Below are 15,268 nucleotides of genomic sequence, written 5' to 3' on the forward strand. Positions count from 1 at the left end.
AAGGGAGAGGGAGAGAGAAATACCAATGATGAGAGAGAATCATTGATCGGCTGCCTCCTGCACGCCTATACTTGGGATCGAGCCCGCAACCCGGGCATGTGTTCTGACCGGGAAGCAAATCATGGCAACCACTGAGGCACACCAGCCGGGCTGCACTTTTTCCTATAAAAAAGGTAGGGAGGAGGAGGGACCTGGACTTCTAAGAAGTCTGGATTATTAAAACCAGTCAGCAGCAGCCTTATGTGGAATTTCATTTGCATGAACTTAGTAGAGCTGCCGGGAACTCAAAGGGGCGGGGGCTGGGGGCTGTGCTTTTCCCCAGAATGTCAGAGGTTTGGGTGGCGTTGCAGCTGCTCTGGGTGAGGCGGCGGAGAGCCTAGCGGCGACCTTGGGCCTTTCTGTTCACGTGACTTTGCGAGGCCACCCGCCTCCTTCTCCTCCACCGGCGGGCGCCGCCTCCCACTCCCGCCCATAGGAAAGTTCCCAGCCGGTCGCTGCGTGTAGTACGTGACAAGTGTGAGCCGCACGTCCCATCAGCGCCCTCACAGACTGACAGCGATTCTGAGCAACTGAAGCGCGCCGGTGCCTTTGGCTGCGTCCAATAGTGGCTGCTGTTAGCGACGCGGGGCCGGGCGGCGGCCGGGCAGGGGCGGGGCTGGGAGCGGGGCGGGGCGGGGGCGGGGCCCGCGCGCAACTCAGAGATCTGCACGCGGTCTGAGTCGGACATTTGCTGCTGTCTCTGTCGCTGACTGGTCTGCGGGCTCTCTGAGCTGCTGTATTGCCAAGATGTCCCTTTCTAACAAGCTGACTCTGGACAAGCTGGACGTGAAGGGCAAGCGGGTCGTCATGAGGTAATTCTGCACATCTGCCCGCGCTTCCTCGGGGCCCTGCCACAGCCTCTCTGGCCAGTGCCGACTTGCTTTCCGGCCTGCCCAAAGTCGCTTTTAGTCCTGGGCTCGGCCCTATGGGCTCTAGCCATACTAGGCGATGCTGCCGACCGTTGTGGCTGAGGCTTTTCCGGGTGTGACGGTTCCTAACCTCGTTTCTCCCAGCCCAGGAAATGAACTGTAGGTGCCCTTTTGGGGTAGATCCACTGAGGAACAGCTCAGATTGCCGAGAACCATTTTGCCCTCTTTCCCATTCCTGCCATGCAGTTCCATCTCCTCCAGTTCCCAGTTGGCGAGGTGGGACCTAAGGCGTAGCCTGCAAATCTCTAGGCCCCAAGGCAGGGACCTTGAAAGGTCATTTGGTTAGTTTCCCTTCCCCGCCCTAGGCCATCCCAGGCAAAGAGAAAGGGCCCACATTTCCAAGGTCCTTGCGGAAAAAAAAGAAATCTTTCCCAGAGGGTGTTGATATAGATGTTCAGGAGTAAAATCCCCTAAAGCATCGGGGGTAAGAGGGTGAAGTCGGGTGGGGCTCACCAAGGCAGTCCTGCAGAGCTTATGTAACAGGCCTCTGCCACCCAACCTGGTCTTTGGACCCGGGGCGTTGGGGTTTGCATCAGAATTGTGACACATGCTGGGTAATGGTAGAGCAGGGTGTGACTACTCATTCTTGCTGTTCTCCAACCTCATCCTCACAGGTGGCTAGAGAAGCAGGATATTAGAAATGGGGAGGGCTCCCCATATACTCGAGGGTCTCTGACTCTGCACATGTGGGTCCCTGGTCACTTACCAATATGGCTTCTCACTTATTTGGCCCAATTACTAGAATGGTGTATGGAGCCTGTACATTCTTTTTGTAAGGTGTGGTACATTTGTGTGTGCCAGAGGCAAAGTGCATGAGGACAGTTAGGTATATAACTGATATATTTGACTGTTACATATCTTTTTTTAAAATATAATTTTTATTGATTTCAGAGAGGATGGGAGAGGGAGAGAGAGATAGAAACATCATTGTTGAGAATCATTGATCAGCTGCCTCCTGCACGCCCCCTACTGGGGATGGAGCCTGCAACAAGGGCATGTGCCCTGACTGGGAATCCAACCATGACCTAATGTTTCATAGGTTAACGCTCAACCACTGAGCCACACCCGCCAGGCAACTGTTACATATCTTGAGAGGATGCAAGGGTGGTGCTTTGGGGGGGCGGGTCATAAGGACTTGCTTTGATAGCATTTTGCAGGCTTGTCCTTTTTGGAAAATGACTGATGGGCAGGCATGTGAATGGTGTGATTCAGCCCCTTTCCCAATTTGAGTTGGTTCAAGTGAGGGCATCTTCTGGATATTAGCAGACACATAGGATAGTAGGGGACTCTTCCTTTACCCTAAGCTTAAACATATGAAGGTACTATGAATTAGAGAACTCTATGGATACCCCAAAATTCATGTAGTCTCTCCCTTCCGTCTAATTTCACTATGGCTTACTGTTTGCAAGTGGCCTCTGTGCCTTGCTATTAAGAAGGACTTAATAGCTTATGGCCATGAAAAACACCTGGTATCCACATTTTCCCAAATAATCTAGGCCATTTCAATCTGGACAAAGTAGGAATTACTTGCAGTCACCTTGGTATTAGACAAGGGCCCTTTCTACCCCTTAGATGATGTTAAGGAAAGGGGATGGATCCTCTGAAAAACAGGACAGGTGGATTTTGGCAACTAGATCTGAGGTTTAATTATTTCCTCCGATCTCTTCTATGCTCAAGCCTGACCTTTTTCAGATGCACGTACCAGCTGAAAGACAAGAAATGGGGCATCATATAGGTCCTTTTCCTGCAATTTCCATTTTGGGCTTTATCTCCTCTCTCCCCTGGGAAATTGGCTTGAGGAATTAACTGGGATGGCTAGGAGTGGGACTAGAGAAGGTACTTATCTTTTCTCACTCTGGATCTAATATGAAATATCTTTCTGCCTAAGGGCTCAAAGTTTCATTCAGATTGACCCGGAGTCCTGAAACGATTGGCTAGTCTTGTTTAGCTGATGGAAAATGACCTGTCCAAGGTCACTGAACTAGCAAGTTGGTGGCAGAGCCAGAACTAGAATTGGGTCTCTTTGGCTACTGAGCAGATCCTCTGAATACTGGGGCATAGTGAAGACAGGTTAAAAAGACTTTTTGTTGCTGACAGTTGCAATCTATAATTCCCCCCTGTAATCTGGATAAATTCTATGTGGCCTGAGGAGAGGAAGTAAGTTACTTTGTTTCCTGATTAATACATCTCTTTTGAACAGAGAGTCACACTGTAGCCCTACTTTTTGGGAGAGCCTAGGCAGCCATGCTTTGTCAAATTTCTTTTTGTTTCAATGTCCTTATGTGGTCTTTGCTGGCAGTGTTTTGGAAATGGGCCTCCTGAGTAATGGCTGCTTCACTTAACCTCCTCTCTTTGTCCCAAAAAAGAGAACTTTGATGTTTGTTGAGACTTCTGTCCCCTGCTTTGATTACTAAGGGAAATTTTTTTGTCGAGGGAACTTTAGATAGCCAGAAACCTGAATAATTACCAGGTTCCCCCCCTGTTTTTTAGGACACCAATTGACTTTACCTTTGTATAAGCTTCCTGTATATTTTTGCAATGTCATTTTCTTCCTCTCATAGGATGCCAGTCATACTCCATTGCTGACTGTGAAACACTTCCCTTTTGCTTGCCTGCCCCCCCCCCCCTTTTTCTTAAACCTCACTGATTCTCTTTATCCTGTTGTACCTTGTTGAGCAAGTCTTGATGTAGTGGAAAAAGAAACGGAGAGGAAAAACAGAGCAGATAAAAAAACCTCTAAGACAGCCATGATATCCTAATTTTTAAGTTAGGGGCAGTGAATCAAGGGTGGACATGGTTCCTTTGAGAGCTTTTAATGGAACTGGGCTTAGGACTCCTGAGATTTCAGGCGATTGATAGAGACTTGATATTTCTATTAACTCAATATGTTTAACATTTTATTTTGAAATAATTATAGGTTCTCAGGAGGTTGGAAAGATAGTAGAGAAGTCCTGTGTTCACCCAATTTCCCCTTTTGGATAACCCTTACATTATTATAGTACAATATCAAAAGTAGAAAGTTGACTTTAGAATAAAATATATAGTTCTATGCTATTTTATCACATGTGTAGATTTGTGTAACTCCTGCCACAGTCAAGATACAAAGCTAGTTTTGTTTGTTTACTACTAAGATCTCCCTCATGCTATACTCCCTTAGAGTCATGGCCCCTCTCCCTCATTTCTAACCTCTGGTAACTACTAATCTGTCCTCTCTTTCTAAAATTTTGTCAGTTCAAAAATGTTACATAAGCGGAATCACATAGTATCTTACCTTTTGGCATTGGCTTTTAAAAAAATATATTTTTATTGATTTCAGAGAGGAAGGGAGAGAAAGATAACATCAGTGATGAGAGAATCATTGATCAGCTGCCTCCTGCATGCCCCCCACTGGGTATTGAGCCCGCAACCCGGGCATGTTCCCTTGACCGGAATCGAACACGGGACCCTTCAGTCTGCAGGCCAATGCTCTATCTACTGAGCAAAACCAGCTAGGGCTGGCATTGGCATTTTTTTTAATTTTCTTTATTGATTAAGGTATTATATATGTGTCATTATCCCCCCTTCCCCCCCACACCCCGCTCATGCCCTTACCCCCCCACCCTCCGTGTCTGTGTCCATTGGTTATGCTTAATATGCATGCATACAAGTCCTTTGGTTGATCTTTCCCCCTTACCCCCACGCTCCCCTACCTTCCCTCTGAAGTTTGATGGTCTGATCGATGCTTCTCTGTCTCTAGATCTGTTTTGTTCATCAGTTTATGTTGTTCACTATATTCCACAAATGAGTGAGATCATGTGATATTTATATTTCTCTGACTGACTTATTTCGCTTAGCATAATGAACTCTAGGTCCATCCATGCTGTTGCAAATGGTAGGAGGTCCTTCCTTTTTACAGCAGCGTAGTATTCCATTGTGTAGATGTACCACAGGTTTTTAATCCACTCATCTGCTGATGGGCTGGCTTTTTTTTATTTACCATAATGCCCTCGAGATTTCTCCAAGTTCTTGCATGTATCAGTACTTCAGTTCTTGTATTACTGAAGAGTATTCTATGGTATGGTTGTTCTACCATTTGTTTAGCCCATTAAGGGATATCTGGGTTATTTCCAGTTTTGGGCTATTTCAAATAAAGCTGTTGTGAACATTGAACATTCATTCGTACACAAGTCTTGGTATGGACATATGTTGCTCTTTCTGGGTAAACACCTAGTAATGGAATTGCTAGGTCATATGCTTAACCTTTGAGGAATTCCCATACTGTTTTCCAAAGCAACCACACCATTTTACATTCCCACCAACAGTGTATATGATCAGTTTCTGCATCCTGATCAGCATTTGGTGTTGTCATTATTTTTTATTTCAGCCATTCTGATAGTTCTGTAGTGAAATCTGATTTCATGCCTGAGTGTTTCAGGGAAGTGGACATGAAAGGAGTGCAGATTTTACATGGAATGGAAGAAGTGGAATGTGTAGGCAAGAGCAGTTTCTTTGGTGGAGTCCACTGAGAGAAGGAGCTAAAAGGAGAGCTGTTGCCTGGCCGGCCAGTGTGGCTTAGAGGTTGAGTGTTGACCTAGGAACCAAGAGGTCACCAGGTTCGATTCTCAGTTGGGGCACATTCCCAGATTGTGGGCTCGATTCCCAGTAGGGGGCATGCAGCAGGTAGCTGATCAATTTTTCTCTCTCATAGATGTTTCTATTTCTCTATCCTTCTCCCTTCCTCTCTCTCTAAAAATCAATAAAGAAAAATAAAGGAAAAATTTTGTAGTTACATCAGTATTGAGTAAATTTGTTGGTATGTCAAATTTTAGTTTCCCAGTTTTACTGGGATGTGAATTCAACAAATGCAGCAGTTAATTGTATCCAAATTCTAGGAAAAATAAATGATGCTAGAAGTTGAAAAAAAAAGAAAAGAAAAATAAAGGAGAGCTATTGTTGAGAGTCGAGGAGATAATAGTGGAGGTAATCCACAGGTAATGAGAAGAGAGTGCAAGTCCAATTCTCATCAGTAAGCTATGTAAGCTTGGATAGATGTGACAGATCAGATTCTTGAGTGTTTCTGCGCAAAGAATTTCCTCCTTGTAAGGGCTTGAGAGTAGGGAGTAGCACTGTAAGGGGTGGCTTGTGCTCTGCCTCTTGCCCTTAGCCCTTTTGACCACAGACCTTCTGGGAGGCTGCAGAGGGAGAAAATGACCCGTGGTAATGGAATACTCTATCCTTTTTGGAATGTACTTTATAACCTTGTTCAGCATATTTAAAGAAGATGCTTTTGAATCAGAATCAGGTAGCCTGAAACTAAGGAGAGTGCATTTATTTCTTCAAAGGCATATGTACTGACTTTATTTTTTCGGACTTTCTTTAATTAAAATGTTTGAATAATAGAATTATTATCTTCACCCAACTTTGGAAAGGCTGCTCTTCAGTGAGGTAGATTGGAGTACAGACATGCCTCTTTATATTGCATTTTGCCTTATTGCACTGAACAGATACTGTGTTTCTGTTACAAATTGAAGGTTTGTGCAATTCTGCATTGAGCAAGTCTACAGGTGCTGTGTTCGAACAATATATGCTCACTTTGTGTCTCTGTCACATTTTGGTAATTCTTGTAATATTGCAAAAATGTTTATTATATTTGTTATGGTGATCTGTGATTAATGGTCTTTGATGTTACTACTATAATTGTTTTGGGGTGCCATGAGTTCCCCATATTAAGGCAGCAAACTTACTAAGTATTGTGTGTGTTCTGATTGCTCTCTCCCTCTCCTTGGGCCTCCCTATTCCTTGAGACACAACAAAATTAAAATTAGGCCAGTTAATAACCATACAGTGACCTCTAAGTATTCAAGTGAAAGGGAGAGCAGCACATCGCACTTTAAATGAAAAGCTAGAAATGATTAAGCTTAGTGAGGAAGGCATGTTGAAAGCTGAGATAGGCCAAAAGCGAGGTTTCTTGTGCTAACAGTTAGCCAAGTTGTAAATGCAAAGGAATATTTCTTTAACATATATATATATATATATATATATATATATATATATATATATATGTAAAGCCTAATATGCAGATTGTTCCCATGGGTGTTCAACTGGGAGACTGATCGCTTGCTATAATGTGTGCTGACCACCAGGGGGTGGCGCAGAATGAAGGAAGCCAGCAGCCAGGGAAGGGAGGCCCTGACCAACAGCCAGAAAGCCGGAAAGCCCCGATTGGCCCTGATCGCCTGCCAGGCCTAGGGACCCTACCCGTGTATGAATTTCGGGGTCCTTAGAGAGAAATGTTGATTGGCTGCCTCCTGCACGCCCCCCCTACTGGGAATTGAGCCCGCAACCCAGGCATGTGCCCTTGACTGGAATTGAACCCAGGACCCTTCAGTCCATAGGCTGATGCTCTATCCATTGAGCCAAACAAGCTACGGCACAAAGGAATAGTTCTTTTTAAAAAAACACTTTTATTTTTTATTTTATTTTTAAAATATATTTTTATCAATTTAAGAGAGGAAGGGAGAGGGAGAGAGAGATAGAAACACCAATGATGAGAGAGAATCATTGATTGGCTGCCTCCTGCACGCACCCCAGTGGGGATCGAGCCCACAACCCGGGCATGTGCCCTTGACCTGAATCGAACCTTGGACCCTTCAGTTTTCAAGCTGATGCTCTATCCACTGAGCAAACCAGCTAGGGCAGGAATAGTTCTTGAAGAAAATTATAACTGCCATTCCAGTGAACACATAAATGATATGGAGAAAGTTGTAGTGTTCTGGATAGATTAAATCAGTCACAACACAACATTTACTTAAGCCAAAGCCTAGTCTATAGCAAGGCCCTAACTCTCCTCAGTTTTTTGAAGGCTTAGTGAGGTGAAGAAGCTGCAGCAGAAAAGTTTGAGACTAGCAGAGGTTGGTTCATGAGGTTTAAGGAAAGCAGCTGTATCCCTAACATACAAGCACAAAGTAAAGCAGCAAGTGCTGGTATAAGTTGAAGGCAGTATTCACTTACCACTTAGAAAATTCTAGGGCTCTTAATAATTATGCTACATCTACTTTGCCTGTGCTGTATAAATGGAACAACAAAGTCTGGATGACAGCACATCTGTTTACAGCATGGTTTACTAAATATTTTGGGCCCACTGTTGAGAGCTTGCTTCTCAAAAAAAAAAAAAGATTTCTTTCAAAATATTACTGCTCATTGACAATGCAAGCAAAATAGATGTAGCATAATTCTTAAGAGCCCTAGAATTTTATAAGTGGTAAGTGAATACTGCCTTTAACTTAAAGTCACAGCTGCATTAGCCCCTAACAACAGAGTCAACCTGTTCTTTAATGCTTTGAAGCCAGGCATTGACTTCTCCTCTCTGGCTATGAAAGTCCTAGATGGCATCTTCTTTCAATATAAGGAAGGTTATTTCATCTACATTGCAAATCTGTTGTTTAGTGTAGCCCCTTAATTAATGATCTTAGTTAGATCTTCTGGATAATTTGCTGCAGCTTCTATACCAGCACTTGCTGCTTTACTTTGTGCTTTATTTTAAGAAATTGCCACAACCATCCAGCCTTCAGCAACCAACATTCTGATCAGTCGGCAGCTATCGGCATCAAGGCAAGGCAAGGATTATGACTTGCTGAAGGTCAGATGATGTTTAGTATTCTTTTTAGCAGTAAAGTATTTCTTTTTAAAAAAATATATTTTATTGATTTTTTACAGAGAGGAAGGGAGAAGGATAGAAAGCTAGAAACATAGATGAGAGAGAAACATCGATCAGCTGCCTCCTGCACACTCCCTACTGGGGATGTGCCCAAAACCAAGGTACATGCCCTTGACCGGAATCGAACCTGGGACCCTTGAGTCCGCAGGATGACGCTCTATCCACTGAACCAAACCAGTTAGGGCAGTAAAGTATTTCTTTTATGCAAGAATGTCTTAAGGTAATTTTAATGTAAGTTATGAAAACAGATTAATAGTCAACGGTAGCCTCATTTTAATGACAAAAAACAACGGATACACAGAAATGGCATTGTCCCTTAAATAAGTTGAATGAGGTGTTGATAACCCTGTAATCAAAGTAATTATTCTCTTTTATGTACCACATGTCAATTTTATATATTATCAGTTACACTAAATTTAAAAAAAACTTCAATTTTGATAATTCAGGCAGAAAACTGAATACACAGGAACTAGAGCTTTGATTTTGGAGAGGAAGGGAGAGGGAGAGGGAGAGAGAGAAAAACATCAATGATGAGAGAGAATCATTGATTGGCTGCCTCCTGCACTCCCCCCACTGGGGATTGAGCCCGCAACCCCAGGCATGTGCCCTTTACCGGAATTGAACCTGGGACCCTTTGGTCCACAGGTCGACGCTCTATCCACTGAGCCAAACCATTTGCTGTGTCTGGAGGTCCAGCGTCTTAAATTGGTGCTCGAATTTGTCCATCAAGGCAGAGGTCTTCTCTAGATTCATGGTTTTTAATGTTGTATCCATCAAGTTAACCACCCTGGCCATTGACTTGGTCACCTTGCCCATCGTCACCACTGTCTGGACTCTGGCAGCCACCACATCGACCCGCACTCATTCTCAAGAAATTCACTGCCTGATTCTTCTGGTGAATGGCATGTTCGGCGTGTATCTTTGCAACTTCCACGTTGCCCTTCTGAATGGCCTGTTTAATTTTGGCCTTTTTGGCCTTTTCCTCCTTGTTGCATTTTTTGGTACTTCTGCTCAGTTCTTTGGCCTCGAACTTCAGGTTGAACAGATGTTTCTCCATGTTAGACATAGTCCCATGGCTCCTCTGGGTGGGCGGCCAGGTAGATGTGCGCTGAAGGGAGGCAGAAAGGCTAAAGTATTTTTTATATATATTTTTATTAATTTCAGAGGGAGAGAGGAAGAAAGAGGGAGAGACAGAAACATCAATGATGAGAGAGAATCATTGATTGGCTGCCTCCTGCACGCCCCCCACTTGGGATTGAGCCTGCAACCTGGGCATGACTGGATTCGAACCTCGGACCCTTCAGTCTGCAGTCTTAAATCAGGTAGGGCTGGGCTCATTTTTTAAAAAAATATATATTTTATTGATTTCTTATAGAGAGGAAGGGAGAGGGATAGAGAGTTAGAAACATCTATGAGAGAGAAACATCGATTAGCTGCCTCCTGCACCCTCCCTACTGGGTATGTGCCTGCAACCAAGGTACATGCCCTTGACCGGAATCAAACCTGGGACCCTTGAGTCCGCAGGCCGACGCTGTATCCATTGAGCCAAACCAGTTAGGGCAGGCTGGGCTCATTTTTTAATTGGATTGTTTGTCTTCCTTTTGTTAAGTATGAGTTCCTTATATATTTTGGATATTAACCCTTTATCAGATGTATCATTGACAGATCTGTTCTTCCATGCAGTGGGCTCTCTTGTTATATTGTTCATGGTTTCTTTTGCTGTGCAGAAGCTTTTTATTTTGATGCAGTCCCATTTGTTTATTTTCTCCTTAGTTTCCTTTGCTTGGGAGATGTCTGAGATTTTGCTGCCTATGGTTTCTTTTAAGATTTTTATGGTTTCCCGACTTACATGTAAGCCTTTTTTCCATTTTGAATTTATTTTTGTGTATGCTGTAAGTTGGTGATCTAGTTTCATTTTTTTCATGTGTCTGTCCAATTTCCCCAGCACCACTTATTGAAATGACTGTCTTGACTCCACTGTATGTTCTTGCCTCTTTTGTCAAATATTAATTGAGCATAATGGCTTAATTCAATTTCTGGGTTCTTTGTTCTGTTCCATTGATCTATATTCCTGTTCTTAATGACAGTACCAGGCTATTTTGATATCAGTGGCTTTGTAGTATAACTTGAAATCTGGTATTGTGATCCCTCTAACTTTGTTCTTTCTCAAGATTGCTGCAGCTATTCAGGGTCTTTTTGGTTCCATATAAATTTTTGGAGTATTTTTTCTAGATTTGTGAAATAGGCTGTTGATATTTTAATAGGGATTGCATTGAAACTATAGATTGCTTTGGGTAGTATAGACATTTTCAATGATGATGATTCTACCAACCCATGAACACAGTATATTCTTCCACTTTTTTATATCTTCTCTTTCTCTTTTTCAATGTCCTTTAGTTTTCTGAGTACAAGTCTTTTACTTCCTTGGTTAAGTTTATTCCTAATTATCTTAATTTTTTTTGTTGCAATGGTAAATGGTATTGTTTGTTTAGTTTCTCTTTCTGAAAATTCATTATGAGATATATATATATATATATATATATATATATATATGGATAATATGAAAATTGTGTTGTCTATAGTGTGTGTGTGTGTTAATCCACATCTGAGGATATTTTTCCATTGATTTTTAGGGAGAATGGGAGAGGGAAAGACAGAGAGAAACATTGATGTGAGAGAAACACATCGATTGGTTGCCTCCTGCGTGAGCCTCGACCAGTGCCTGGGCTGGGGAGGAGTCTGCAACCAGTTTATGTGCCTTGACCAGAATCGAACCTGGGACCCTTTGGTCCACAGGCCAATGCTCTGTACACTGAGCCAAACTGGCTAGGGCTGCTGAGAGTTTCTATCAAAAATGGGTGTTGGATTTTGTTGAATGCTTTTTCTGCGTCTACTGATATGATCATGTGATTTTTGTCTTTCAGTTTTTTTATGTGATGTATCACTTTGTTGATTTGCAAATATTGTATCAGCCTTGCATCCCTGGAATAAATCCCAGTTGGTCATGGTGTATGATTTTTTTAATGTATTGCTGGATCTGATTTTCTAACGTTTTGTTGAAGATTTTAGCATTTATGTTCATCAGGAATATTGGCCTGTAGTTCTCTTCTTTTGTAGTGCCTTTATCTGGTTTTAGAATTAGGATAACATTCTATATAATAAAGAACTAATATGCAAATTAGACCGGATGGCGGAACAACCTTCCAGAATGACCTTTCAGAACGACCAGTGGGTGGGGGGCAGTTCTGCAAGAGCTGCGAAGGCCTACTCTTGCATGAATTTCATGCATTGGGCCTCTAGTTGGTCTAATAAAAAGAGCTTGGAAGTGTTCCTTCCTCTTGGATTTTTTGGAATAGTTTGGGGAAATAGGTGTTAGTTATTATTTGAAGGTTTGATAAAACTCCTCTGTGAAGCCATCTGGGCCAGGGCTTTTGTTTGCTGGGAGTTTTTTGATTACTGCTTCTATTTCACCAGTTGTTAGTGGCCTATTCAGGTTTTCTGGTTCTTCCTGATTTAGTTTTGGGAGATTGCATTTTTCTAGGAATTAGTCCATTTCACCTACATTGTCCAGCTTGTTGGCATAAAGTTGTTCATAGTATTTTCTTACACTCCTTTATATTTCTGTGGTGTCAGTTGTTATTTTGCTACTTTCATTTCTGATTTTATTTATTTGGGTCCTCTCTTTGTTTCTGGATGAGTCTGGCTAGCGGTTCATCAATCTTGTTTATCTTTTCAAAGAACCAGCTCTTGGTTTTATTGATTTTTTTTATTTTATATTTTATTGATTTTTCACAGAGAGAAAGGGAGAGGGATAGACCATTAGAAACATCGATGAGAGAGAAACATCAATCAGCTGCCTCCTGCATACCCCCAACTGGGGATGTGCCCGCAACCAAGGTACATGCCCTTAACCGGAATCGAACCTGGGACCCTTTAGTCCACAGGCTGACGCTCTATCCACTGAGCCAAACCGGTTAGGGCTTCATTGATTTTTTGGTATTATTTTTTTAACCTCTATGTCATTTATTTCTGCTCTAAATCTTTATTTTTTCCTTTCTTCTACTTTAGGTTTTTCTTATTGTTCTCTTTCTAATTCTTTAAGTTGTAGGGTTAAATAGTTTCCTATTAATGTTTCTTGTTTTTTGAAGTAGGCCTGTAGTGCTATGAACTTTCCTCTCGGGATTGCTTTTGCTGTGTCCCAGATTTTGGTTAGTTGTGCGTTCATTTTCATTTGTTTCTAGGAAGTTTTTTATTTCTTTCTTGATCTCATTGGCTATATAATAAAAGACTAATATGCAAATTGTCCCCTCTACCGGGAGTTCAACCAGGGGGTGGGGCCGGCCAGCCAACTGCACGCAGCCCCTCCTACCAGCTGGTCCTGCCTCCAATTGGGGCAAGCCGGCCAGACTCCACCCTTGCACCAGGCCTCTAGTTGCTTAATAACATGATATTTAGCCTCCATGTGTTTGAATGTTTTTGAGGGTTGATTTCTTATTTCATTCCAGTGTGGTCTGAGAAGATACTTGGAATTATTTAACAGGTTAAGCGCCAAGCCTGTTCTGTCTTTCTGTTTAGCCCGCGATATCCGATTTCACCAACATGCTGGAGGCTGGAGACTGATGAGGTCCAAACGGAAAAGTATAGTGTCAGTCACTGGTGACTGACATGGTGCTTAGTGTGTTAAATACTAGGGGCCCAGTGTACAAATTCGTGCACCTTGAAAGGACTGTGGACCATGAGGCTGCGGTGGGCACATGGGCGGGTCTTGGCCCATCATCTGCTCCCCTGCCCAACCCCTCCCGTTGTGGCCCCTGGTCTCCTCTCTGCTGGCAGCCCCCTTCCTGCCGCTGCTGCTCCCACGCGTTGATGGCACTGTTCCTGCTCGCACCCACTAATGGTACGGAGTGATTGGCGCGGCGCCAGCAGCGGGTGCAAGTGGGGCCAGTGCCATCAGCAGGTGCGCGCGGTGGCTGCTGCCCCGATCGCCCCTCAGGAGCAGGGGTAGGTGGAGAAGCCCTCAGGGGATCGAGGTCGGCAGCTGCCACGTGCACCAGCTGATAGCACTGAGCATTCGGGACTGGCACTGGGCGCCAGCAGTGGGTGCAAGCGGGGCCGGTGCCAGAAGCAGGTGCGAGTGCTGGGTGGGACTGCAGCATGCGGGAGCAAAGAATTTTCAGTAACCACCAGAGGCTTGCCCCGATTATAGCGACTGGTGCCCCACCTTGGTCTGGCGCCCCCACTCACCTGCTCCACCATCCGGCTGCGGCCAATGCCCGCCATGTTCCATGCTCTGACGCCTGCTGCTGACACCTGCCATGTTCTGTGCGCGTCCCCTGGTGGTCAGTGCATGTCATAGCGACTGGTTGTTCGTTTGTTTGGTTGTTCTGCCATTTAGGCTATTTGCATATTAGGGTTTGATATATATAGATTCTTGAACTTGTAGAAAACATGTCCTAACATGTTTTCTATCTTTTAGAATGATTCGTGCACTTGAGGAGAATGTATATTCTGCAGGTTTGGGGTGAATTGTTCTACAAATGTCAATTAAATCCATCTGATCCAGTGTGTCTTTTAGAGTCTCTGTTTCCTTGTCAATTTTTTGTCTGGAAGATCTAACCAGTGAAGTCAGTGGTGTGTTAAAGTCTCCTACTCTGACAGTCTTACTGTCGATTTCTTCCTTAAAGTCTTCTAGCAGGCTTTTGTTTGTTTCTATTTACATGGAATAATTTTTTTCAATTTCTTCAATCATCCTGTATGAGTCTTGTTCTGAGGTGGGTCTCTTGTAAGCAGCAAATAATTGGGTCATGTTTTTGTATCTATTCAGCTTCCCTATGTATTTTGTTTGGAGCATTTAATCCATTTACATTTAAGGTTATTGATGATTACTTATTTATTGCTATTTTAATTCTGTATGCCTGTTTCTCTCTTTGTCTATTTCTTCTCATTACAACAGTCTCTTTAGCATTTCTTGCAGTGCTGGTTTGGTGGTGATAAGCTCCTTTACCTTTTTCTGGTCTGGGAAGCTCTTTATTTCACCATTTATTTTGAATGGTAGTCTTGCTGGACATAGTAATCTTGGTGTCCAATTCTTGCTTTTCATTACTTTGAATACTTCATGCCAGTCCCTTCTGGCCTGTGGAGCTTCTGATGAGAAATCAGTTGTCAGCCTTATTGGAGCTCCTTTGTAGGTAACAAATTGCTTTTCTCTTGCTACCTATCAGATTTTCTCTTTGTCTTTAATTTTTGGCATTTTAATTATGATGTGTCTGGGCATAGGCCTGTTTGGGTTCTTCTTGCTTGAGATTCTCTGTGCCTCCTGAACTTGTGACTTTTTCCTTCACCAGGTTAGGGAAGTTTTCTGCCATTATTTCTTCAAGCACACTTTCTACCCTTGCTCACTTTCTTCCCCTTCTGGTATACCTATTATATGAATGTTGTTATGTTTCATGGTATCCCTTTCCCTTAAGTTGTCCTGTTTTTAAATTTTTTTTCTTTTTGGGTTCTCTGATTGAATAATTTTTCTACCCTGTCTTCTAATTCACTGATCTAATCATTATCTTGTCCTAATCTACTCAGTAGTCCTTCCACTGTGTTATTATATCAT

At 43.1% G+C, this 15,268-nt stretch overlaps 1 protein-coding gene across 1 annotated transcript in view; it reads left to right on the top strand.

Moving 5' to 3' along the window:
* The first annotated feature begins 691 nt into the window (after positions 1–691).
* Positions 692–15,268, top strand: part of PGK1 (phosphoglycerate kinase 1) — a 32,161-nt gene continuing 17,584 nt past the window's right edge. The window contains exon 1 of the mRNA XM_036304943.1: positions 692–851. Within this exon, the coding sequence (XP_036160836.1) occupies positions 787–851 (65 nt within the window). The 5' untranslated portion in view covers positions 692–786. The remainder of the gene's footprint in view (positions 852–15,268) is intronic.

The sequence above is a fragment of the Myotis myotis genome, unplaced genomic scaffold (genome assembly GCF_014108235.1).
Source record: "Myotis myotis isolate mMyoMyo1 unplaced genomic scaffold, mMyoMyo1.p scaffold_m19_p_4, whole genome shotgun sequence".
Classification (NCBI taxonomy): Eukaryota; Metazoa; Chordata; class Mammalia; order Chiroptera; family Vespertilionidae; genus Myotis; species Myotis myotis.